Source organism: Gymnodraco acuticeps, unplaced genomic scaffold (genome assembly GCF_902827175.1).
Source record: "Gymnodraco acuticeps unplaced genomic scaffold, fGymAcu1.1, whole genome shotgun sequence".
NCBI lineage: Eukaryota > Metazoa > Chordata > Actinopteri > Perciformes > Bathydraconidae > Gymnodraco > Gymnodraco acuticeps.
The window spans coordinates 1866720-1894296 of NW_022990358.1; the positions used below are offsets into that span (position 1 = coordinate 1866720).

The window sequence follows — 27577 nt, forward strand, 5'->3', positions numbered from 1 at the left end:
CCCCCTGGTGACCAGTAGGCTACATAAATTATGTGGACCCCATCACCATCCAAATTGCCTGCTCCAGGCGGACAGGTTCAGCCTGCGTCGGATGCTGGAGCAGTAGATGAGTCTGTTATAATTTGAGATGACGCTGAAGGCGTCGGTAGGGATAGACGAGATGCCGGTGTTGTCGCAGATGATCCTGGATATGGTGGAGGTGGACAGAGCCGCTCTCTGAGCCGGGGAGAACACGCCCTGGTTCTCGTACCACAGCCTGATGATATCAAACAACAGACTACGGTCAGCAGATCATTTGTTTGTAAAGCATTTATTTTCATGATTGTGCATCTGACATTTAATATAAAATGTATAAATATATAACACAATTTATTATGTCAGACACATTTTTTTTACATGTATACATTTCGAAAAAATCTAATGCTCAACATAGCAAAGAATGTAAGTACATGTACAATTTAACAGTTCATCAACAAAACTAAAATACTGTAACCTGTGACACTATACATGTAGATTGTTAGAAATCAGAACTAAATGTGATTCACATGTTACATGGACACTGACCTGTCCCCCTGGCGGATCCTCTGGAACTGTGATGCGATGAGGCAGGCAAACAGAGGCCCCACGCGGCCGCCACGGACAAACGGCTCCGCCACGCCTCCCATCCAGACGTCGATGTTGGCGGGGGTCTCATAGAGCTGCAGCAGCTTACGGGCCAGGTCGGCGTTGTTCAAAACCTGAGCGAGCTCTGCCTGGTTCCCTGGCTGAGACAGGCCACATAACTTGCGCCAGGCGTTGTAGCCTAGAGGAGAAAACATCGGGTAAGCAAATAGTGGATGAGGACAATAAGAAAGAAAGAAACATCAGAGAAGGATGATATTCAAAGTGAGGGATGTACCAGGCAAGCCGTGGTCACGCCCCCTCTGCATGTTAAGAGAACCAAGATCCGAAGCCAGATGCATCACAAACTGGAACAAGCGCTCCCTCAGAGCGTCCACCATCATGTTATCCTGAGTGTTCAGCTTAGCAGGACGTCCAACCAGCCCACGGAGCAGGGGGTCAATGCCCCCTGGAGATATTTAAATAGAAGTTAGGGTTGACTTATAGTTGCATTTCTATTTGATAAGTTACTCCACTGTTCTCTGTAAAACTCACCCTCGAAGACGACCCTCCAGGGGGTGAAGAAGGCCTCGTACAAAGGCACGCTGGGTAAGCGGGAGTTCTCCCTGTAGTTATCATCCAGACGGAATACGACTGGCTGGATGGCCAAGTGGGCGAAGCGGAAAGCTGCTGTAGCGAAGACGTTGGCGATGCCGGGGTCCACGTTAGCATTGTAGCCGGGGTAACGGCCAAGCTGTCTATGCATTGCTTCAGGACCCACAATGTGAGGCAGATAGTCCCTGAACACAAACAACTGGGAGAGACAGAGGTCGATCTTCAGTAAAACATTTTGTTGTAAAGATAGGAATATATAATCATGAATGACCCTCAGGTTTTGCTACCTGTGTGTAAGCCCCCATGATTTTGCGGGCCTCCTGGTAGAGCGTCTCGCTGTCCCACTGCGGGTTTATTCTCTTCAGCTGCCGGGCCAGGCGGTTGTGCTCACGCATGAACAGAGTGTGAATAGATGTGAGAGCGATGTTCTCGTCAACGCGGACGTCACCTTACAGACAGAAATGTACCCATTAGATAGTTGATCAGAGGAGTGTATGTCCTTTAAAAATATTGGCTTTATAAATGATTCATCATGTCCTAATAGTTTCACACATAGGCATGAAGAGGTTAAAAAAGGGAACATTTGCTTATTTACCTCTACTATAAATTACTTTCTATTTTTCTTAACTCAGTTATTATATCTTTAATATAGTGAAAACAATCTATGTTATCTTCAGTAGACTCGACTACTGCAATGGTGTCTTCACAGGTCTCACTAAAAAATCTATTAGGAAGCTGCAGCTAATTCAGAACGCTGCTGCTCGAGTCCTCACTAACACTAACAAAGTGGATCACATCACTCCAGTTCTGAAGTCTTTACACTGGCTTCCTGTGTGTCAAAGAATAGATTTCAAAATACTGCTGCTGGTTTATAAAGCACTGAATGGTTTAGGCCCAAAATACATTTCTGACCTCCTGCTAAATTATGAACCATCCAGATCTCTCAGGTCTTCAGGGACTGGTCAGCTTTCTGTCCCCAGAGTCAGAACTAAACATGGTAAAGCAGCGTTCAGTTATTATGCTCCAAATATCTGGAACAAACTCCCAGAAACCTGCAGGTCCGCTACAACTCTGACTACTTTTAAATCCAGGCTGAAGACTTTTCTTTTTGTCGCTGCTTTTAATTGAACTATTCATATCTTAGACTGCACTGTAACTTTTATCCATGTACTTTTTTCTTTTAATGTTTAATTGACAGCACTGTAACTTTTATCCATGTATTTTTTCTTTTAATGTTTATTTTATTAGCTTTTCTTTTTAATGACTGATTTTAAATGCCATCTTCTTAATCTCTTTCATTTTTTGTAAAGCACTTTGAATTGCCTTGTGTTGAAAAGTGCTATATAAATAAACTTGCCTTGCCTTGCCTTGCTTTGCCTATGTGTCACGATCTGTCTTTGTGGTGTTTTGTCTTGTCTAGATCTGTTTTTGGTTTTCTGTCTGCGTTGTGTTTTGTCTTTTTTGGATCTGTCTGTGGTTCCCTGTCGTTAGTTTGCCTGGTGTGTCTGATTGCCCGATTGTGTTCACCTGTGGCCCCTGTGTTTTCTCCTCCCTCCTCACCTGTGTCTTGTTTGTGTGATTAGTCTTGTATGTATTTGAGTTCTGGTTTTTCTGTCGGTCTTTGTCGGTTCGTCTTTTGTTGTTGACTGTGTTCACCGGTGAGTGTTCTGTCTGTCCAAGTTCTATTTCATTATCCTTGAAATAAAGGTATTATCAGTTTAATCTGCATTTGGGTCCTGCTTCCTTCGCTCTACCGTGACAGAACGAACCGACCACAAAATGGACCCAGCAGATGATCCATGGGAGGTTGAATTACAGCATTTAACTTTCTATCTGGCTTGCTGCTTTGATTGGTGGAAGGGAGCGTCCAGTGTTCGGCAGAAGAGGGCCGCTCTGGTAGAGGCGCTCCGGTTGGCAGCAGAGAAACCATGTTTTGTTGAGTTTTTACCTGACTGGATTTAGACTTCCTTCAAGCATGTGATTCCAGGCATGCTAGCTCCCTGTCTCCCAATTCCCAACCTGGCACCATACGCCTTGGTGGGTTCCGCCTGAAGTCAACCCGTGCTTCTGCCCCAGTTCCTGCTCCTGTCCAGGAGTCGTATTCCGGAACTCGTCAGGCTTATGGAGGTCCACGGAGTATTCAGGAGGCTGCTAAGAGGAGTCGTCGCAAGGCCAGGCTAGCAGCCCGAGCCCCAGCAGCCATGGTTCCGGCTCCAGTGCCGGACCCAGCAGCCATGGTTCCGTGCTCCAGTACCACCCCACACAGCCATGGATCCGTGTTCCGGTTCCTTGCCCAGCAGCCATGGATCCGGCTCCAGTGCCGGCCCCAGCAGCCATGTTTCCGGCTCCAAAACCGGCCCACACAGCCATGATCCAGGCTTCAGCTCCGGACCTTACAGCCATGTTTCAGGCTCCAGAACTGGATCTTACAACCGTGGTCCCTGCACCAGAGCTGGCCCATACAGCCATGGTTCCGGCCCCAGTTCCAGCCATGGTTCCGGCTCAAGTACCGGCTCCAGCAGTCATGGTCCCGACTCCAGCACCTCGTCTCCTGCTGGCTCCCCAGCCGACGCCAGCTCCCCGAGTCTTGTCGGCATACCGGCCGACTCCAGCACCTCGTCTCCTGTTGGCTCTTCAGCCAACACCAGCTCCCCGAGTCTTGTCGGCGTACCGGCCGACTCCAGCACCTCGTCTCCTGCTGGCTCCCCAGCCGACGCCAGCTCCCCGAGTCTTGTCGGCGTACCGGCCGACTCCAGCACCTCGTCTCCTGCTGGCTCCCCAGACGACGCCAGCTCCCCATGTCCTGTCGGCGTACCGACCGACACAAGTCCCCTCTCAAGTCCCCTCTCAAGTTCCTACCCGAGTCCCCTCTCCAGTTCCTACCCGAGTCCCCTCTCGAGTTCCCTCTCGGGTCCCCTCTCGAGTCCCCTCTCGAGTCCCCTTTCGAGTCCCCTCTCCAGTTCCCTCTCCAGTTCCCTCTCGAGTCCCCTCTCCAGTCCCCTCTCCAGTCTCCTCTCGAGTCTCCTCTCCAGTTCCCTCTCCAGTTCCCTCTCCAGTTCCCTCTCAGGTCCCCTCTCGAGTGCCTTCTCGAGTCCCCTCTCTAGTCACCTCTCAAGTTCCTACCCGAGTCCCCTCTCGAGTCCCCTCTCGAGTTCCCTCCTTTAGTCCCTCCTTTAGTCCCCTCCTTTAGTCCCCTCTTTAGTCCCTCCTCTAGTTCCCCTCGCAAGTTCCCTTCTCTAGTCCCCTCTCGAGTCCCCTCTCTAGTTCCCCTCTCGAGTTCCCCCTTGGTTCTCCTCTCGAGTCCCCTCTCGAGTCACAGTCTAAAGTCCCTACCCAATGTCCTGGTCCGTTGGAGGTTCCGCTGGGGGTCCTGCCAACTCCATGTCCTGTCCCGTTGGAGGTCCCGTCGACTACTCCTCTGCCGGGGGTCCTACCAATCGTATGTCTGTCTCGTTGGAGGTCCCGCCGTCTACTCTCCTGCCGGGGGTCCTGCCAGCTCCTTGTCCTGTCTCGTTGGAGGTCCCGCCAACTACTCTCCTGCCGGGGGTCCTGCCAACCCTTTGTCCTGTGCCGTTAGTGCTCCCGCCGACTACTCTCCTGCCGGGGGTCCTGCCAACCCTTTGTCCTGTCCCGTTGGAGGTCCCGCCGTCTACTCTCCTGCCGGGGGTCCTGCCAACCCTATGTCCTGTCCCGTTGGGGGTCCCGCCGACTACTCTCCTGCCGGGGGTCCTGCCAACCCCTTGTCCTGTCCCGTTGGAGGTCCCGCCGTCTACTCTCCTGCCGGGGGTCCTGCCAACTCCTTGTCCTGTCCCGTTGGAGGTCCCGCCGTCTACTCTCCTGCCGGGGGTCCTGCCAGCTCCTTGTCCTGTCTCGTTGGAGGCCCCGCCGACTACTCTCCTGCCGGGGGTCCTGCCAACCCTATGTCCTATCCCGTTGGAGGTCCCGCCGTCTACTCTCCTGCCGGGGGTCCTGCCAACCCTTTGTCCTGTCCCGTTGGAGGCCCCGCCATCCTCTGTCTCGCCGGGGGTCCTGCCAATCCCGTGTCCTGGTCCTCTTCCGTGGGGGATCCTGCCGAGGCCTGTCCCACCAGCTCCGGTTCCTGTCCGGCCGACACCGGGTCCTGCCCGGCCTCCGGCGCTGGCCCGTCAGCGCCTTCCTGCCCGGCCTCCGGAGCTCTCTGGTCTTCGCCCTCGAGCCCGGCCCCCTGAGAGCCGCGGTCTTCGCCCTCGATCCCGGCCCTCTGTGAGCCGTGGTCTTCGCCCTCGAGCCCGGCCCCCTGAGAGCCGCGGTCTCTGCCCTCGATCCCGGCCCTCTGTGAGACGTGGTCTTCGCCCTTGAGCCCGGCCCCCTGAGAGCCGCGGTCTTCGCCCTCGATCCCGGCCCTCTGTGAGCCGTGGTCTTCGCCCGTGAGCCCGGCCCCCCTGACTCTTCCTGCCGCTGCCTCGTCCTCGAGCCCGGCCTGTTTTGGGACGTCTGGGATCCGTCCCTTGAGGGGGTGTACTGTCACGATCTGTCTTTGTGGTGTTTTGTCTTGTCTAGATCTGTTTTTGGTTTTCTGTCTGCGTTGTGTTTTGTCTTGTTTGGATCTGTCTGTGGTTCCCTGTCGTTAGTTTCCCTGGTGTGTCTGATTACCCGATTGTGTTCACCTGTGGCCCCTGTGTTTTCTCCTCCCTCCTTACCTGTGTCTTGTTTGTGTGATTAGTCTTGTGTGTATTTGAGTTCTGGTTTTTCTGTCTGTCTTTGTCGGTTCGTCTTTTGTTGTTGACTGTGTTCACCGGTGAGTGTTCTGTCTGTCCAAGTTCTATTTCATTATCCTTGAAATAAAGGTATTATCAGTTTAATCTGCATTTGGGTCCTGCTTCCTTCACTCTACTGTGACACTATGTTCTTTTTCTTTAATACTAGAAATTATTTAAATGCACACATGATGCATTGTTGTAGTGAATATTTAATTGTTTAAGTCTTCAAGATACTTATAAGTTATACAGTATATTTATATATACTTACTTATATGGACACTTAATTACAAGATAAGACACACATCTGCATTACAATATAAGTATCGAAAAAAGAATTTATATGACATGTTAATGACATATACACTGAACAAAAATATAAATGCAACACTTTTGTTTTTGCTCCCATTTTTCATGAGATGAACTCAAAGATCTAAGACATTTTCTATATACACAAAATAACAATTTCTCTCAAATATTGTTCACAAATCTGAAAAAATCTCTGATAGTGAGCACTTCTCCTTTGCCGAGATAATCCATCCCACCTCACAGGTGTGGCATATCAAGATGCTGATTAGACAGCATGATTATTGCACAGGTGTGCCTTAGGCTGGCCACAATAAAAGGCCACTCTGAAACGTGCAGTTTTGCTTTATTGGGGGGGTCTGGGGGGGTCTGGGGGGGTCCGAAAACCAGTCAGTATCTGGTGTGACCACCATTTGCCTCATGCAGTGCAACACATCTCCTTCGCATAGAGTTGATCAGGTTGTTGATTGTGGCCTGTGGAATGTTGGTCCACTCCTCTTCAATGGCTGTGCGAAGTTGCTGGATATTGGCAGGAACTGGAACACGCTGTCGTATACGCCGATCCAGAGCATCCCAAACATGCTCAATGGGTGACATGTCTGGTGAGTATGCTGGCCATGCAAGAACTGGGATGTTTTCAGCCTCCAGGAATTGTGTACAGATCCTTGCAACATGGGGCCGTGCATTATCATGCTGCAACATCAGGTGATGGTCGTGGATGAATGGCACAACAATGGGCCTCAGGATCTCGTCACGGTATCTCTGTGCATTCACAATGCCATCAATAAAATGCACCTGTGTTCGTCGTCCATAACATACGCCTGCCCATACCATAACCCCACCATCACCATGGGCCACTCGATTCACAACATTGACATCAGAAAACCGCTCACCCACACGACGCCACACACGCTGTCTGCCATCTGCCCTGAACAGTAAAAACTGGGATTCATCCGTGAAGAGAACACCTCTCCAACGTGCCAGACGCCATCGAATGTGAGCATTTGCCCACTCAAGTCGGTTACGACGACGAACCGGAGTCAGGTCGAGACCCCGATGAGGACGACGAACATGCAGATGAGCTTCCCTGAGACGGTTTCTGACAGTTTGTGCAGAAATTCTTTGGTTATGCAAACCGATTGTTGCAGCAGCTGTCCGAGTGGCTGGTCTCAGACGATCTTGGAGGTGAACATGCTGGATGTGGAGGTCCTGGGCTGGTGTGGTGTGGTTACACGTGGTCTGCGGTTGTGAGGCCGGTTGGATGTACTGCCAAATTCTCTGAAACGCCTTTGGAGACGGCTTTTGGTAGAGAAATGAACATTTAATTCACGGGCAACAGCTCTGGTGGATATTCCTGCTGTCAGCATGCCAATTGCACGCTCCCTCAAAACTTGCGACATCTGTGGCATTGTGCTGTGTGATAAAACTGAACATTTCAGAGTGGCCTTTTATTGTGGCCAGCCTAAGGCACACCTGTGCAATAATCATGCTGTCTAATCAGCATCTTGATATGCCACACCTGTGAGGTGGGATGGATTATCTCGGCAAAGGGGAAGTGCTCACTATCACAGATTTTTTCAGATTTGTGAACAATATTTGAGAGAAATGGTTATTTTGTGTATATAGAAAATGTTTTAGATCTTTGAGTTCATCTCATGAAAAATGGGAGCAAAAACAAAAGTGTTGCATTTATATTTTTGTTCAGTGTAGTTTATAATAGCTATTAAGCCATTAAAATGTCGCCTTTAGAGCCATTAGTGACAGGAAGAGACTTACCTGCGATGAAACAGGGCACCTCTCTGGCGTTGGTGTCGTTGGTGACCCTCCTGCGAGTGGCGCACATATTCGCCTGCATAGGGTGGAAGGGCAGCAGCTCACGTCTGTTGTCTCTGAACTCGGTGTTAACGCGCAGCAAACCACCGTCACTGTCGGGATCTCGGAGAGACTTGGCGAGCTGCTCCTCAGAGCCGTATACCTGGCCCAGATCCAGGAAGGCCGTCACCCCGTTGATCTGCTCTCTCTTTTTAGGTTCCCCGCCAAAATTGTAGGCGGAGTATCCTGAACCGCAAACAGGGGCCGATCTGAACGCAGGGATGCAGCTGTTTCGGCCGGTGGGCAAGCGGGGGTCGCCGGGAGGAATCTGATTGTAGGAAAGAGTCCAAGAGTTATGGTTGGAAGCTTTTAAGTGAAAACAACATGTATATATTTATTTTTGAGCATTCACACCAACCGGGATGGGTATGCATGGCTCGGTTTTCTCACAGCTCTCGTCACAGTTGATGCCGTTGCTGAAGGAGCGGATGCTGGGGGAAAATGGCGTGAAGGTGAGATCGTGGGCGCTCCATTGACCAAACATGGTCACCATGTGAGTGTATTCTCGGTCGATGACCACGCCCGCATCTGTTGTGCTCAGGATGTTGTTGGACACCTGTCGCACCTGAAGGTGGAGGACAACTTGGTTTTAATTAAAATCTGCATTTACGTATATTAATCAAGGTGAGTGTTTGCGATTTGAGGTTGTACCAGTGGGAGCAAGAAGTTGTTGAATCTTCGAGTTATGTCCCAGCCCTTCGGTTGGGAGATGGCGTCGTCATACTCAGCAGGAAGCCAACGGGCGAAAGGGGTGTTGGAGGATCCGAGGCGCGGGTTTTTTCTAAAAGCAAATAGAAAATGGTCATGTTTGGAAACGCTGCTTGAAAAATCCTAGGTTTACACATCTCCTGTGGCTCAAGATGTTTAGGTGTATTGTTTAGGTGTAAATATAATTTCCTCTTAAAATGTAAGCCACAATTGCTCTCATAGACCTTGTAAGTTTCCACTAAATCAACACAGATTGGTTTTTGGAATGAAAAATACAATTTCTTTTTACAAACATTGACAATGTATTTTTGTCCAATATGGTGTTTCAGAAGTCAAAATAAATGAAAATGCTTCTTAGATTAAAAAGTGCATTTTTTCAAAAAACATTTATGTTTCTCTTACATGTTGTTGCAGACGCTGGTGGCTGTGCGATACCTGTTGAGGTTTAGTGTTGTGCGGCATGAAGGAAAAGTGATTTGTCTTGCACATCCAGTTATTTCTGACAGCTTATTCAGGTCCTCTTCAGAGAGCAAATCTGTACAAAATATATATTTAATAGAGTCACATGTCTGGTCAACCCAGTCTCACATCTAAACGTGTAATAACTACGTTGGTCCACAACTTGGGACGTAGTATTTCTACAAAAACGCCTCTGAAATTGTAGGATCCCTATGTTTTTTTTCACCATTCATTTCCAATGGCTGGCGTCTATGTTACGTGATCTTCAAATTTCTCTCCTCATAAAAACAAATGGCCGACCTTCGTTTAATCTCGGTGGAAAATGCCTATTTTAAGGTTAGTTTGGCCATTAAAATGTGAGTTTTTATTTCAGATTATGTGTGCAGTGGATGCACATGATCTTTAGTTTGCTAGTCATTACGAAGAGTAAACACCATCTCCCAACGTGCATTGCGGCTAAACCATCCAATCACCGAGCTGAGGATCTTGCCTACACTGTAAAATGTTTGGCTGTAAAATAACAGTAAATTACTTACTATTAGTTGCATGGATTTCACAGTAATTGACTGTAAATATTTCACAGTAATTTACTGTAGATATTTTACAGTAAATTAGAATAAAAGTACAACTAAATACTGTGACATTACAGTTGCCATGCCCATGGAATTACTGTGATATAGCAGTACAGAGCTGTGGTATTGACTTAACTGGGATTTTACCATAACTACACAATTCAATCAGCTCAATCAACAAAGAAAAACAAAGAAAATACCCATTTTAACTTTGTATTACTCCATTGAAGTGCAAAGTACATTTCACAGTGTCTTGGACAAGTTACGGCCCCAACCTCTACTCCGCGGTAGTGGCTCGTGCTGAGACCCGCAACATGAAAGAATACATGCAATAACCCGTACTTGGTAACGAGCATTTATTGATAATCAGCCGTTTGCTCACACAAGCGAAACGGAAAACAAAAAGAGGTCTGGAGGACTGGCCAAAAGGAACAAACAGAAGGAGGGAACCCGAGCCAGCCACACCACGGGCCGTAGGACCCAGAGCTCCCCCCCCAACCAGAAATCAATTATAAACCCTATGGGAAACAAAATAAAGCCGCGAAAACTGGACTACCAGGTCCTCCAGGCTAAACATAAACACATCTGCAAAAATATGGCCTACAGCTCAAAATGGCAAAGAGGTATTCTAAGGAGAGTGTCTCCCGGCATTAGGATAGGCGAGACATCCTTTTCCTCCAGCTTCTCTTTATATATACACGGCTGAGTGGATTTTGGAACACCTGGGCAGAGGCGGAGCCAGGGGCAGACCAGGTGCACCTGCGCAGCAGGGAGACAGAAAAGAAAACAAGGAGGGGAGCACATGTCTACACAGACATCCACTCGAAGTCAACAATTTTCTGAAGAATGTGCTGACATGGGGGTTTAAATTGCCATATCTTTTTGGCTTTCGAGCCCGTCTCAAGATTAATGCCCAGGAAGCACCTGAAAACAATAAGCCATGAAGACAACAATTTCAATTTTACATAGATTTATATGTTGCATAGTTTATTTTAAGGCACATGCAGCGGTGCCCCTTTCAATTTAAGTAAAACCTGTACCAAATAAATAAATTTGTATTTAAAGCCAAGCAAGAGCGATAAAAGCAAGACAATCACTTAATGTGTTGTGTTATCACAGAGGATGGTCTGAATACAGTATTGTACTGTGAAATAATACTGTAACATGTTGGAAAATCCTGGTAATCATGTATCCTGTACATTCACAGTAATTAACTGTGCCTGCATTGATTTTACTGTGAAATTCAAAATTACAGTATTATATTGTGAACATCACAAGTAAAGACTGTAAAGTGGTAAAACAGTAATTTATTGTAAAATATTACAGCTAAATATTGTGAAATCATGGTAATATTTTACATTGTACATCTGTTTCCGGTATTGCTTGTGATGTGAGATGTGAGATGTGAGACTGGGTTGGAGAATTGCACAGGGGAAAATAACGTATCTCTGCCACAATTATAGATGCGGATTTAGTTAAACTAATAAGTTTGCGCTGTGGACCAACACTATACATTGACGGGGAAGGGGGTAGCAATAAAGATAACACCATTAAACAGTTACACAACATAACAGAAATAATAGCGATAGCAGCGTCCCTAGCAACCACCTTGGTAACAATGAACACGTTGTATGTACACAATTTCCTGAAGTACTCTTTGTAATAACTAGCAAACTAAAGATCATATGCATCCACTGCACACATAATCTGAAATAACAACTCATATTTCTCGCATCAAATGACATCAAAAGGCATTTTAATGGCCAAACTAACTTTAAAATAGGCCTTTTACACCGAGAATAAAACGAAGGTCGGCCATGTTTTTTTTTTTATGCGGAGAGAAATTTGAAGATCACGTGACATAGACACCAGCCATTGGAAATGAATGGTGAAAAAAAACATAGGGATCCTACAATTTCAGAGGCGTTTTTGTAGAAATACTACATCCCAAGTTGTGGACCAACGCAGTTATTACACGTTTAGATGTGAGACTGGATTGGTCTGGTTCATAATTGCAGCCTTGAAATGCTCCGTGCCTATATTACAAAATGGTAAACCTCAGAAATCAGGAAAAGTTGTGAGAAAACAATGTGATCTCTGTATCTTCTGAAGCAATTGGAAACAGGTCAGGTTATTTATTTGTACCCGTAGCCTAGGTATATTCTGTTTGCAGAGAAAAAGACAAGGGTTCCATCCTGACACTAAAAATAAACACAAACAACAGACACATCTCTAATAAAGGACTAGTAAAAGTACAAGTATACCCTGCTCAACCAAATCTCAAAATATTTAAAAAAACATTTTAAGAAGGAAAACACTAGTACAAACATGGACCTTCAAAATTCACAATTAAATAAATAAATAAAAATAGGCATCTGTGTGACGCTCCTATGATGTGTTAATGTGTGCAATAGCTGCTGGGATAAAACTGTTTTTATACCGCTTCGTTCTACTCCTTGGGACAAGTAACCTCCGGCCCGAAGGAAGAAGCTTGAATTCTGAGTGCAGAGGGTGGGAGTCATCGTCTAATATGGAGCTGGATAACAGGACTCAGAGAGATCCGAGGAGAGCTGGAGCTTTGATGGAAAACACTGATGGTTTATTTGGAGTTACGGCCAGTGCTTGAATTGGAATGAAAAAGGTGCCAGTACTCTAAAATCAGCAACTTTTTCAAGTCAATTTTATATATACAGCCCACAAACAAGAATTTGGCTACTATAATGCTGGTGGGTTTGTCTCTTTACTACTGTATATTTTAGAAAGGTTCACTGTACTTAAAATTTGTTATGATAGGCAGCGGATATGGCTAAAGCTTAGTAAGGTCAATATTAACTGAAAATATAGCAATCAAAGTCTAGATCTTCTGCTGAAGACACATGAAGCAGAGACCTTTCAGGTGAGAGCCCCTCTGGTGGTGTTCAACATTAATGACAAGGAAACAAAGCTCTGGTCAGAAGCATTTTTTATAAAAAGCTTTAACAAAATTAAGTATTTCTGTACATTTTGAATGCAATCTAACTTTCCAACTCAGAAAACGAAAAACGAAAAAGTGCCAAAAGTCTTCTCACATAGCTGAGCTGCTTTGCAATATACTTCACCACTGAAGAATACAAATATGTATAAAGTAAACTATGATGCAATCTAACTTTCCAACTCAGAAAAATGATAAAGAGCATGAACAAAGAACATGTAAAAACAAATGCAAAATTTGCACAATCTAAAATGAGAAACTGTAACTGCAAGTAACAAAGTCTGAGCCATGGTAAAGAGTTACATTGAACACCAAGCTGATCAGATAACTCCCTGGTTGGTCTGAAGTCCTTCTATCTCCAGGATCTGTACAAATCGGCACATTATGCCAAAAGTCTTCTCACTGGGTGAGCTGCTTTGCAATATACTTCACATTGTTAGAAAAGGCTCCAGAAGGCCATGGGGACATCAGTATCAGGGGCTGGAGCTGGACAGGCTCTTTCATCAGCACTTCTCCTTCCCTTTGCCAGCCAGGACCTCACATACTGTTCCGGATTGAACTGTCCTAGTGATGGTCCATTACATTTAATGAAAACCAGGCTGGACAGTCGGCTGACAGAGAGAGCATTCCTTTTTGCAGTAAGGATATCGTTCATGCAGCTGAATGCCCGCTCACACTCACTAGTGGAGACAGCGATGGTTCGGACTGCTTTCAGTAGAGGCTCCATGGCAGCAGGTGTACGGGATGCCCTGGTTTCCTTGTATTCGCGAAAGCCCTGAACAGTCTCTCTTCTGTCCACTTTCAGCACTTCGCACAAACGTAGCACCTCTACGTCCCCATACTGTACGTCTAACTCCTCTTCAGGCCAACTTCCAGGATGGATAACTTTCATGTCCTGGATTAGCTGATTGTCCCGGGCCTCCCGGCCATGTAATGGGATTTCTCTTGTGCTGACATGAGAGGAGGTTGTGGAAGTCATTCTGTGTCTCAGATTCTCTACCATACTGCGGAAAAACTGACCTGCATGAATCTGTACAAGCCTGCCATTCTCACGCAGGGCAACACCCTTGAAGGACTTCTCAGCTAGAGCTGTATGAACTGTAGTCATGTGTGGGCCAGGCATGGTGACCATGGATTCAAAAACTCGTATTTCTCGAGTTAAGAGCCTATCTGCTGTAGGCAGTGTCATCTCTCTTTTTTGGAGTTGCCGAGAGAGGTCGCTGAGCTCTGTGAGCGCATCGTACATCAGTCCCAGATTGCTGACAAACGTTGCAGATGTGAGCACATCATCCAGGCCCTTGTACTTTGCTCTGTCTCTGGAATCCCTGCTCGTGTCGTTTGCAGCATTTGTGAAGTGATCATGAAGCACTCGGTAGTTTTCCCAGACTGCTCTGACGCTCCTTTCACTTGAAGCCACCCAGCGGATGGACAAAACACGCCCTATCAACCAGGAGACGCTGTCCGACTGCTTGCGCACACTGCGCTAACTGCCTCTGATTTTTGGGGGAGGCATGGAACAAAGAATAGAGTTTGTCAAAAAAGATCTGGAAATGATTGAGCCCTGAGACCTCCTTGACCACATCCCCAACTGCCAGCTCTAGACGATGATTGGAGCAGTGCCACACAAACAGGCTTGGGAATTTACTACACAACTGGGTAGCAACGCCTGTTCTCTTCCCTAGCATGACTGAAGCCCCATCACATGCAAAAGAAACGAAACACTGACCTAAAAAGTCCTCGTTAAAATCTCTTCCAAGACACTCCATTAACGCCTTTGTGATGTCATCAGCCGTTGTTCCATCCAACTCGATCAGCTCCCAAAAAAAACGTTTCGGGCTCAGCATCAGCTAATGCTGAGCGTAGACACACAACAAGCACCGTTTTACCACTAATAGTGGTAGATTCATCGACCAAAACACAGAGTTTTCTTTGGTTTTCTGTAATGTCTTTTGCCATTTTTTTCTTCAGCTCATGAGCTATGTGGTCGATGATTTCGCCACAGGTTTTATTGGAGTGCAAAACCCTGCCCACGTTCAGCCCATTCAGTTTCTGTACATTCAAATCAATTGGCATGTCTGTGAATGGCCGGCTATGTTTGCCAATTTTATATGCCGTTCGAAAAACTCTGATAGTGGTGTCTAATTCAGATTTATGCATAGACTGCACTTGATGTTGAATAGTTTCACGTGAAGCAGATGTAAGGATGTCAGCAGCTTTTACATAGGCTTGTGATTCTTTATGTTCTTTGATTTTTTTTCTCAGGCTAGCTTGTTGTTTGCCCTTGTCAACACCGAAATGAGACACTGCACACTCACCCCATTCAGTTGACAGTTTCAGTCCTTGTCCAGTGTGTATTCCCAAAGATTTGACATCTCTGCATATCCGACATCCTAGCTTCTTATCTTTAAGAAGGAGCCATGCATTGGTCTTGCAAAAATATTGCACCTGGTCCGTTGTCCAGCAGTCAGGTGCATCGCTTTGCCCGGTGTTGGTGGTGGCAGTTGAGCCAGCAGCAGCTAACGTTAGAGGCTCTGGAGGAGGCGGCGGAGCTAGTGCTAATGCTAATGCACTAGAACTTGGAGCAGGAGGATCAACCAAAGAAAGCTCCCCATCAGACACAATTTCCAACACAGGCACAGCATTCTCTGTATTTGAAGTTTCTTCCGGCGACAACCGCTGTCTTTTTGCACTTTTATTAATCCACGCTAACATTTTAGAAATGCTAATTTGTGACGTGACTTGCTTTCCTTCTCTCGGGGGCGTGCCTGCTCTGTTCTATCACTCTACATAGCCACCCACTGGGTGGGAGTTGCACTGCATAAACACAACACACGTGCATCTAGGTATGTAATTTGTAAAGCATTAAAACATGGTTTTACTAACAGTTTTCAGTATGTTGTTACTTCGGCATTATTATTATTATTATTATTTTGAAACGTGTATTACTATTAAATCACGGTCAAATAGGTTAATTTTGACATAGTCGTTTCCACCACAGTATTTACATGGAGAAGATAAGCCCCGCCCCCTCTCCAGCACGTTCTGTTTGAATGACAGGAGTAAACAGCTGACAGCCGCTGTGAAACTCCAGCGGTTAGAGCGATGAGAATGTCCGTTCGGCACCTCATGACGCATCTACTGAGTACCGGGCGGCTGTATATATATATATGGATGTATAATAAGAACGGCGGGAGAGTGTTGAGTACTGGCACGGTGCATGAGTACCGGAGTACCGCCAGCATGCCGGTACTGAGCAAGAAGTGCCGGTACTCCATGGGTCAGAACCAGAAGTGCCGGTACTGCGTACCGGTGAGTACCGGCCCAATTCCAGCACTGGTTACGGCCGGAGAATTCACAAGACAGGTGGTGTGTCACGAGTTGACACAGCCAGTGCTGGAATTGGGCCGGTACTCACCGGTACGCAGTACCGGCACTTCTGGTTCTGACCCATGGAGTACCGGCACTTCTTGCTCAGTACCGGCATGCTGGCGGTACTTCGGTACTCATGCACCGTGCCAGTACTCAACACTCTCCCGCCGTTCTTATTATACATCCATATATATATATACAGCCGCCCGGTACTCAGTAGATGCGTCATGAGGTGCCGAACGGACATTCTCATCGCTCTAACCGCTGGAGTTTCACAGCGGCTGTCAGCTGTTTACTCCTGTCATTCAAACAGAACGTGCTGGAGAGGGGGCGGGGCTTATCTTCTCCATGTAAATACTGTGGTGGAAACGACTATGTCAAAATTAACCTATTTGACCGTGATTTAATAGTAATACACGTTTCAAAATAATAATAATAATAATGCCGAAGTAACAACATACTGAAAACTGTTAGTAAAACCATGTTTTAATGCTTTACAATTTACATACCTAGATGCACGTGTGTTGTGTTTATGCAGTGCAACTCCCACCCAGTGGGTGGCTATGTAGAGTGATAGAACAGAGCAGGCACGCCCCCGAGAGAAGGAAAGCAAGTCACGTCACAAATTAGCATTTCTAAAATGTTAGCGTGGATTAATAAAAGTGCAAAAAGACAGCGGTTGTCGCCGGAAGAAACTTCAAATACAGAGAATGCTGTGCCTGTGTTGGAAATTGTGTCTGATGGGGAGCTTTCTTTGGTTGATACTCCTGCTCCAAGTTCTAGTGCATTAGCATTAGCACTAGCTCCGCCGCCTCCTCCAGAGGCTCTAAAGTTAGCTGCTGCTGGCTCAACTGCCACCACCAACACCGGGCAAAGCGATGCACCTGACTGCTGGACAACGGACCAGGTGCAATATTTTTGCAAGACCAATGCATGGCTCCTTCTTAAAGATAAGAAGCTAGGATGTCGGATATGCAGAGATGTCAAATCTTTGGGAATACACACTGGACAAGGACTGAAACTGTCAACTGAATGGGGTGAGTGTGCAGTGTCTCATTTCGGTGTTGACAAGGGCAAACAACAAGCTAGCCTGAGAAAAAAAATCAAAGAAGGCAAGGCAAGGCAAGGCAAGTTTATTTATATAGCACTTTCCAACACAAGGCAATTCAAAGTGCTTTACAAAAAATGAAAGAGATTAAGAAAATGGCATTTAAAATCAGTCATTAAAAAGAAAAGCTAATAAAATAAACATTAAAAGAAAAAATACATGGATAAAAGTTACAGTGCAATTAAACATTAAAAGAAAAATTACATGGATAAAAGTTACAGTGCAGTCTAAGATATGAATAGTTCAATTAAAAGCAGCGACAAAAAGAAAAGTCTTCAGCCTGGATTTAAAAGTAGTAAGAGTTGCAGCGGACCTGCAGGTTTCTGGGAGTTTGTTCCAGATATTTGGAGCATAATAACTGAACGCTGCTTTACCATGTTTAGTTCTGACTCTGGGGACAGAAAGCTGACCAGTCCCTGAAGACCTGAGAGATCTGGATGGTTCATAATTTAGCAGGAGGTCAGAAATGTATTTTGGGCCTAAACCATTCAGTGCTTTATAAACCAGCAGCAGTATTTTGAAATCTATTCTTTGACACACAGGAAGCCAGTGTAAAGACTTCAGAACTGGAGTGATGTGATCCACTTTGTTAGTGTTAGTGAGGACTCGAGCAGCAGCGTTCTGAATTAGCTGCAGCTTCCTAATAGATTTTTTAGTGAGACCTGTGAAGACACCATTGCAGTAGTCGAGTCTACTGAAGATAAAAGCATGGACAAGTTTTTCCAAATCCTGCTGTGACATTAGTCTTTTAATCCTAGATATATTCTTTAGGTGATAGTAGGCTGATTTAGTAACAGTTTTAATGTGACTGTTGAAACTCAGGTCAGAGTCCATGACTACACCTAGATTTCTGGCTTTATCTGTTGTTTTGAACATTGCACACTGAAGCTCAGCGCTAACTTTTATACGTTCTGCCTTGGCTCCAAAAACCATTACCCTCAGTTTTATCTTTGTTTAATTGGAGAAAGTTCTGACACATCCAGTCATTGATTGTTCAATGCACTTACTCAGTGTTTGAATTGGAGCATAGTCTCCTGGTGAAATTGTTACGTAAATTTGTGTGTCATCTGCATAGCTATGGTAACTTATTTTGTTGTTCTTCATTATCTGAGCCAGTGGTAGCATGTAGATGTTAAAGAGAAGAGGCCCCAAGATGGAGCCTTGAGGAACCCCACATGTCATATTTGTCAACTCAGATGTGTATTTACCTATAGAAACAAAGTTGTTTCTGTCCTTTAAGTAGGATTCAAACCAATTCAGAACTGTTTCCGAAAGTCCCACCCAGTTCTCCAGTCGGTCTAGTAATATGCTGTGGTCAACAGTGTCAAACGCAGCACTGAGATCTAATAATACTAACACTGAAGTTCTGCCACTGTCTGTGTTTAAGTGGATGTCATTAAAGACCTTTACAAGAGCAGTCTCAGTGCTGTGGTTTGGACGAAAGCCTGACTGGAACACATCAAAACAGTTATTTAAATGCAAGAAATTACTCAACTGTTGAAAAACAACTTTTTCAATGATTTTACCTAGAAATGGGAGGTTTGATATGGGCCTGTAATTGTTCATTACTGAAGCATCTAGATTATTCTTTTTTAAGAGCGGTTTAATGACTGCAGTTTTCAGGGCCTGTGGAAAAATACCTGAGTGAAGAGATTTGTTTACTATATGAAGTAGATCTGAGGCCATGCAAGGCAAAACATCTTTGAAAAATCCTGTTGGAATAATATCAAGGCAGCAAGAGGAGGATTTCAGAAGTTGAATAATGTCCTCTAGGTTTTTATCATTAATCTGATGGAATTGTGTCATGATGTCTGAATTGATGTTAAGTGGAGATAGGGACAACACATTTGCTGTTCCTGATGCAGAGGCACTGACTGCTTGTCTGATTTTCTGAATTTTGTCAGTGAAAAAGGAGGCAAAATCATTGCACGCCCTGGTGGATAGAAATTCAGAGGCTACTGACACTGGGGGGTTAGTTAGTCTGTCGACGGTAGCAAACAAGGCACGTGCGTTGTTTTTGTTTTTGGTAATGATGTCAGAGAAGAACGATTGTCGTGCGTTTTTCAATTCCAAATTATAAAGGCCAAGTCTCTCTTATAGATTTCAAAGTGAACCTGGAGATTTGTTTTTCGCCACCTGCGTTCAGCTTTTCGACATTCTCTTTTTTCTGTTTTCACGGTCATGGCATTTCTCCATGGAGATATTTTCTTGCCAGACACTTCCTTTACCTTAGTTGGAGCAATGGCATCTATAACATTTTTAATTTTTGAATTAAAATGATCTACTAGCTCATTTACTGAGATGTTGGCAGGGGCAAGTGTGGAAGAGAAATTTTGAGTAAACATTTCCCTAGTATTTTCAGTTAAATATCGCTTTGTGGTTACCTCTTTTTGAACATTTTTGTGAACAGAAATAGAGCTCTCAAAGAAAACACAGGAATGGTCAGAGAGTGCAACATCAGTCACCACAACCTTAGAGATATTCAGACCCTTTGAGATAATTAAGTCCAGAGTGTGCCCCTTATTGTGCGTGGGCTCCGTCACATGCTGAGTCAGTCCCATAGCTATCAAGAACACAAAACAGTTCTTTAGCCCCTCTGTCCTGGGGGTTGTCAACATGGATGTTAAAATCACCAACAATGACTAGACGGTCAAAGTCAATACACACTATAGACAGCAGTTCAGTAAAGTCATCAAGAAAGCTTGCACAGTATTTGGGTGGTCTATAGATATTTAGGAACAGAGCTCGAGAGGAGCATTTCAGCCGAAGGGCCACATATTCAAAAGAATCAAAGTTTCCATACGATGTCTTCCTGCATTGAAGGGAATCATTGAACAGAATAGCAACTCCACCCCCTTTCTTATGCATTCTTTCCTGACTCATAAAACTAAAGTTGGGAGGGGTTGATTCGATAAGAACAGCTGCACTGTTATTTTGTTCAATCCAAGTTTCTGTTAAAAACATAAAATCGAGATTGTGCTCAGTGATTAAATCATTGATTAAAATGTTTTTCCTGCCAAAGACCTGACATTTAATAAAGCTAGTTTAAGTTTGTTAAACACACTATCAGTCATGTTTTTTGTAACAAGCTGTGGCTGACATGGAATCACTGCTAAATTAGATACACTCACACAAACGTTTGAGCGCTTCCTGTTTCTATGATTCACCGCTCTTAATCTATTACCTATCAACACAGATATCGGCAAAGCTACTGGCAGGCAGGGCCCCGACATGTCCTGGAAAGAGTTGAGAGTGCCATACGCCCTTGAGCCTGGACCCATCACATATCAGTAAGAGTTTGTTGTGTTTTGTACACACACATCCTTATCAGGCTTCGGAGACTGCAGAAGCCCCCTCGAAGGGAGGGGAGGTGGTCGACGTAGGCACGGTGATGGAGACGGGCTAGATGGTGCGGGGGTAGAGGACATGCTGCCAGGGGGGGGAGGTGGTTGACGTAGGCGCGGTGATGAGGACGGGGGAGATGGTGCGCGTCTCCGCGGTGATTTGGTGGGCGTCGTTGAGGAGCGGGGGTAAAGGACATGGTGCCAGCCCTGCGTATCGCCTTCGTTTGGTCTTTGAACTCCAGGAAGGAATCGGTGCCAACCCTCTGTATCTCCTTTGTGTGTTCATCGATCTCCAGGAGGGTGGGCGAGGGTGAAAGGGTGAACGGAGTATCCTCAAAGGCGTTGACAGGGGGGGGGGGCAGTGGAGACTCCTCCATGTGTCTCATATGTCTCCCATAATCAGAACATTCCTCAGGCGGGTGCAGTGATAATTCTTCAGGGTTTTCTGCGTGATGTGTTGTGTCTTTCTCGTGTTTTGATTCCTCTTGCCGCTTGTCCTTGGCAGAGGGAACAGATTGATGACGCAGGCAGTTGAATATGTTAGAGATAAACAATTTCACTCCTGACTTGTTCAGGCAAACTCCATTTGCCTTGAAAAGATGTCTGCGATCCCAGAAAAAGTTAAAATTGTCAATAAAATGAACAGAATGGTCAGTACAGGCCGTTGAAAGCCAGGTGTTCAGTGCAAACAATCTGCTGAATCTCTCCACTCCTCTTCTGACTGGCGGTAGAGGGCCACTGATGAACACCTCTGCATTTAGAGAGCTGGCAGTTTCCAACAAACATTTAAAGTCTTCTTTCAGCACTTCTGACTGTTGTTTCATAACATCATTTGTTCCAATGTGCAGTACCACATTCTTCACAATCGGATGTTCAGCCCCAATATGCAGGATCTTCTCAGCCAAGTCAGAGACCACATCCTTGGGAAAACAGAGTACTTTGGTGTTGTTCTTATTACACAGACCTTTTACATCTCTTACAGCAGAGTCACCCACAATCAGAGTTTCAGGCCCAGTCGTTAGCTTTCCCTCTAGCCTTTTACTTTTAGAGTAGCTATTGGTCCTTACCCTGCTGCGTGAAGAGGACAGGTTATCCAGGTCATCAGATCTCCGGTTCTCGGTCAGCGGAGCGTATCTGTTCTGGATTGGCACACTTGGTGGTTTAGGAGGATTGTTTGTAATTCTCCCTTTAGCAGCTGTCCACTGCTGTTTCCTAGTATGAATAGGGGTTGAAGAGGCGCTCTTCCTGGGTGATAACAATGCAGGCCAGCCGGTCGCATCACAGATTTCGGAGCTCTGGGCTCTGCCTGTTATCCGTCCTCCCAAATCCCATGGAAGTGATTTACTCTTAGGCTTTGCACCCAGAGAGTTCCAGGGAGGACTATCACTTGTAGATTTATTACCCGGTACACAGCCCTCCTGTTCCTTGGAATCCTTGTAGCTGCTAACTAGCTGTGAGTTAGCATACCCTTCTCCATTACTTTGCAACACTGGTAAAGTCGTGTCATTCCCACGACATAGTCCATTCAATTCCACGTTAACTTCCAACCGTTGCATTTTCATTTCCAACACAGCCATCTCTGTATAAGTTTCTGGAAGTCATCTGTAGAGAACGGAGGCATTTTGCTACCAACTAGCTTAAGCTAAATAGCAGTAGCCTACCAGGCTTTAGCTGTTGCTAGGCCACGCTATTGTAAGACTGACGTCGTCGTAAAAATTTTGAAATATGGCTGAAACCCTCCGTCTATTTACGAAGATGAACTGTCCCAGTGATAAGTTAATGTCCAGGAGCCGCTGCTCGAAGTTTTCAGAGAATAAGAATAGGAAAATCAGCATAAAAAGTAAGCAGAGGCAAGAGCAAGCAGAAAAGCGTCTGCACTGTAAGAAAGATAAGGAGGAAAAAAGAACATAAAGAATCACAAGCCCATGTAAAAGCTGCTGACATCCTTACATCTGCTTCACGTGAAACTATTCAACATCAAGTGCAGTCTATGCATAAATCTGAATTAGACACCACTATCAGAGTTTTTCGAACGGCATATAAAATTGGCAAACATAGCCGGCCATTCACAGACATGCCAATTGATTTGAATGTACAGAAACTGAATGGGCTGAACGTGGGCAGGGTTTTGCACTCCAATAAAACCTGTGGCGAAATCATCGACCACATAGCTCATGAGCTGAAGAAAAAAATGGCAAAAGACATTACAGAAAACCAAAGAAAACTCTGTGTTTTGGTCGATGAATCTACCACTATTAGTGGTAAAAACGGTGCTTGTTGTGTGTCTACGCTCAGCATTAGCTGATGCTGAGCCCGAAACGTTTTTTTGGGAGCTGATCGAGTTGGATGGAACAACGGCTGATGACATCACAAAGGCGTTAATGGAGTGTCTTGGAAGAGATTTTAACGAGGACTTTTTAGGTCAGTGTTTCGTTTCTTTTGCATGTGATGGGGCTTCAGTCATGCTAGGGAAGAGAACAGGCGTTGCTACCCAGTTGTGTAGTAAATTCCCAAGCCTGTTTGTGTGGCACTGCTCCAATCATCGTCTAGAGCTGGCAGTTGGGGATGTGGTCAAGGAGGTCTCAGGGCTCAATCATTTCCAGATCTTTTTTGACAAACTCTATTCCTTGTTCCATGCCTCCCCCAAAAATCAGAGGCAGTTAGCGCAGTGTGCGCAAGCAGTCGGACAGCGTCTCCTGGTGATAGGGCGTGTTTTGTCCATCCGCTGGGTGGCTTCAAGTGAAAGGAGCATCAGAGCAGTCTGGGAAAACTACCGAGTGCTTCATGATCACTTCACAAATGCTGCAAACGACACGAGCAGGGATTCCAGAGACAGAGCAAAGTACAAGGGCCTGGATGATGTGCTCACATCTGCAACGTTTGTCAGCAATCTGAGACTGATGTACGATGCGCTCACAGAGCTCAGCGACCTTTCTCGGCAACTCCAAAAAAGAGAGATGACACTGCCTACAGCAGATAGGCTCTTAACTCGAGAAATACGAGTTTTTGAATCCATGGTCACCATGCCTGGCCCACACATGACTACAGTTCATACAGCTCTAGCTGAGAAGTCCTTCAAGGGTGTTGCCCTGCGTGAGAATGGCAGGCTTGTACAGATTCATGCAGGTCAGTTTTTCCGCAGTATGGTAGAGAATCTGAGGACACAGAATGACTTCCACAACCTCCTCTCATGTCAGCACAAGAGAAATCCCATTACATGGCCGGGAGGCCCGGGACAATCAGCTAATCCAGGACATGAAAGTTATCCATCCTGGAAGTTGGCCTGAAGAGGAGTTAGACGTACAGTATGGGGACGTAGAGGTGCTACGTTTGTGCGAAGTGCTGAAAGTGGACAGAAGAGAGACTGTTCAGGGCTTTCGCGAATACAAGGAAACCAGGGCATCCCGTACACCTGCTGCCATGGAGCCTCTACTGAAAGCAGTCCGAACCATCGCTGTCTCCACTAGTGAGTGTGAGCGGGCATTCAGCTGCATGAACGATATCCTTACTGCAAAAAGGAATGCTCTCTCTGTCAGCCGACTGTCCAGCCTGGTTTTCATTAAATGTAATGGACCATCACTAGGACAGTTCAATCCGGAACAGTATGTGAGGTCCTGGCTGGCAAAGGGAAGGAGAAGTGCTGATGAAAGAGCCTGTCCAGCTCCAGCCCCTGATACTGATGTCCCCAAGGCCTTCTGGAGCCTTTTCTAACAATGTGAAGTATATTGCAAAGCAGCTCACCCAGTGAGAAGACTTTTGGCATAATGTGCCGATTTGTACAGATCCTGGAGATAGAAGGACTTCAGACCAACCAGGGAGTTATCTGATCAGCTTGGTGTTCAATGTAACTCTTTACCATGGCTCAGACTTTGTTACTTGCAGTTACAGTTTCTCATTTTAGATTGTGCAAATTTTGCATTTGTTTTTACATGTTCTTTGTTCATGCTCTTTATCATTTTTCTGAGTTGGAAAGTTAGATTGCATCATAGTTTACTTTATACATATTTGTATTCTTCAGTGGTGAAGTATATTGCAAAGCAGCTCAGCCATGTGAGAAGACTTTTGGCACTTTTTCCTTTTCTGAGTTGGAAAGTTAGATTGCATTCAAAATGTACAGAAATACTTAATTTTGTTAAAGCTTTTTATAAAAAATGCTTCTGACCAGAGCTTTGTTTCCTTGTCATTAATGTTGAACACCACCAGAGGGGCTCTCACTTGAAAGGTCTCTGCTTCATGTGTCTTCAGCAGAAGATCTAGACTTTGATTGCTATATTTTCAGTTAATATTGACCTTACTGAGCTTTAGCCATATCCGCTGCCTATCATAAAAAATGTTAAGTACAGTGAACCTTTCTAAAATATACAGTAGTAAAGAGACAAACCCACCAGCATTATAGTAGCCAAATTCTTGTTTGTGGGCTGTATATATAAAATTGACTTGAAAAAGTAGCTGATTTTAGAGTACTGGCACCTTTTTCATTCCAATTCAAGCACTGGACACAGCGGTTGCCAAACCAATTCTGAAGAACTCTTTCTGTAGCTCGAGGTTTTAACTAATTCGGAGTGTAATAATCAACATTCTTTATCAGTGAGACGAAACAATTATGGACCCTGAATCTAAGCTCCCGTCCATAGAAAAGAATGTGCGCCAGGCAACCTACGTCCCTGAACAGTAATCTACCTTATGGCGGCTTGTGCTCTGTCATAGACTGGCAACAACAATGCGCCCAAGCTGCCCCTCCTTAAGAGATAGCAGCAATACCCAAGGCCGTAGAACTATGCCATGGAAAGGAGACAGTAAAGAGAGAAAACGATGAACTGGGTCGAAGGTTGAATACCTAAGCAAATGATTCCCTGACACAGGAGTTATTTTTGTTTCATGCCACATGTCTGACCTGTCACGTTGAATGAGCGTTTGTGCACATGATGCACCCTCTCCTGTAGCAGGCAGAGGGTTTGTGCCATGTAGTCTGCAGATCTCACAGCTGAGCGGGTTCCACCGCGAGGCTGCTTCAGCAGGCGGAGAGCATCGTGAGGATGCACCACCTCTTTACGGACCCGTCTCAGACTCCTAGGAGGAGAAAAAGTCACAAAATCAAACAAAATTGTGTTATTTTTTGGGAGAATCGTAACTTTTTCCATACATTTTTCTGAAATAATGCAATAAATGGCTTGCATGCAAATTAAAAACTCTTTAGTGTACATGATCGCAGAATTATATTAAAATATAAATTACTATTTTAAAATGAACTCACTCTTCTCTTGAGTACTTGTAAGCATCGTCAACAATTTTCTTTGCCTCCTCAAAACAGGTTTGAAGAAGAGGACTGCAGAGTTGTTCCCCTGCAAAGAACACATTTGTCAAATATCGCAATCATTTGGAATTAACCAGTAATGTTACACAAATAGAGAATTTAAACAGTGTAGCTTACCTGCTGGTTTGGAGTGAGCAGGAATCAGGCAGACGCCCAGCACAAGAAGGGCAGAGAGAAGCATCTCTAATAAAAAATAAGAAAAAGTCAATACAAAACTAAATCTAAAGTTGCTATGTTTTAGCATAATGTTACACCAAAATATCAAAACATCCCAATAAAACACAAATGTTCTTGCCTGTGTCTGTGAAGACTCCTGTGAAGATTTGAGTTGCTCTTGAAAATGTGGAGTGTGTGATGCTGTTTCCTTCTTATACTCAGCGTGCGGCCTCGATGCCTCGCCCCCGAGCTGATTAAGTGAAGATAATGTCCGTAAAATGCAGTTCCTTCTTCCTTCTCTCCGTGTTGCAGCAAACCCTTTACCCTTATCAGTTATTGTTTTTGGTCAACTTATGTGAAAACTGTAATGTTTAATAAGTAACTGCATTATTATACTACCATTTACAGTATTTTAAGTGGGAAGGTAAGTAAGTAAGCTGTTGAATACATTATTTTCTTATTTTCATTGTTTTTTGTTTTTAAAGCATTTTTATACCATTTTAAAAAATAAAACTTTTCTACTTTTGGACATTCTGTGGGCACATTTTTGTCTTTTTTTTTACTGGAGAAATATTTTGTATCCCACATTTAAAAATATATATATTAGCAGCACTTTGACAGTTTTCTTTATATCGCTTGTTTACTGTTGCCATTGGCTGATGGCCCTCAGTGTTACTGCCAGGGAATAATTCCCCTTACATGTCATCTTTCATTTCAAACCTTTATTTATCCAGGTGTATCCCTTGAGATCATTGATCTCTTTTTCAAGGGAAATTGAAATCCTAATATTTATCCTAATAATTATAAAGGTGTGCCTTGGAAATATGTTTCATAAATTGTAACCGTTTGAGACCCACTGAGATAACTTAAACTAAAGTGAACTATCTAAACCTTTACCTCACTGAGCTGTAGTTATCAGCCTCAATTCAACAACAATGTTGAATGTTGCAACAAGTCCTCCAACTCATACGACCAAATAGGTCGATTGTTCCGACCCATAATACGACCCACAGGAGCGTTTTCAATCAAAGGGAGCGTCAGCCTGTATACCTTTACGACCCACAGGAGCATTTTAAACTAGAGAATGCAATTCCTGAAGAAATTGCTAGTGAGAATGCTTTATACTGAAAAGCTGACGCTAAACTGCTATGCTGAAATGTAATGTCTAAGAAGAAAGTGAAGAATTTAGATTGAAATGGTACATGAACACTGGGGGCTTGAATGTGTGATGAGAGAAGAAAATAAAGTAAAAAGGCTTGGAAAAGCAGCAGAATATTTGAACGGCAAACGTTTGAAACTAACTTGATGGCGAATGATCTGTCGCCATGCCAATGGCATTTGATGACATCCCATAATACGCTTAGATGCGTTGATGGCTGAATCGTTACCAAACTGTGAAGTTTTGGGCCGTTTGGAGCATTTTCACTGAAGTTATGAGAAAACCGTG

At 44.9% G+C, this 27577-nt stretch overlaps 1 protein-coding gene across 2 annotated transcripts; it reads right to left on the minus strand.

Annotated features, from left to right (window-relative positions):
• On the minus strand, positions 1-26155 carry LOC117551314 (eosinophil peroxidase-like). Of its 2 annotated transcripts, none has more exons than XM_034224145.1 (12): positions 26092-26155; positions 25915-26002; positions 25555-25730; positions 9240-9372; positions 8781-8910; positions 8488-8694; positions 8034-8397; positions 1503-1663; positions 1156-1414; positions 899-1069; positions 565-802; positions 1-256 (listed from the first exon to the last, which is right to left on the minus strand). In XM_034224145.1, the coding sequence occupies exons 1-12, from the start codon at positions 26153-26155 to the stop codon at positions 43-45; spliced, it is 2205 nt and encodes a 734-aa protein (XP_034080036.1). In that variant the 3' UTR covers positions 1-42. The 2 variants fall into 2 exon arrangements, with proteins under 2 accessions (XP_034080036.1, XP_034080037.1); XM_034224146.1 differs by having other exon boundaries at positions 2-256; positions 25915-25986; positions 26088-26155.
• Between the last annotated feature and the right edge of the window lie 1422 nt (positions 26156-27577).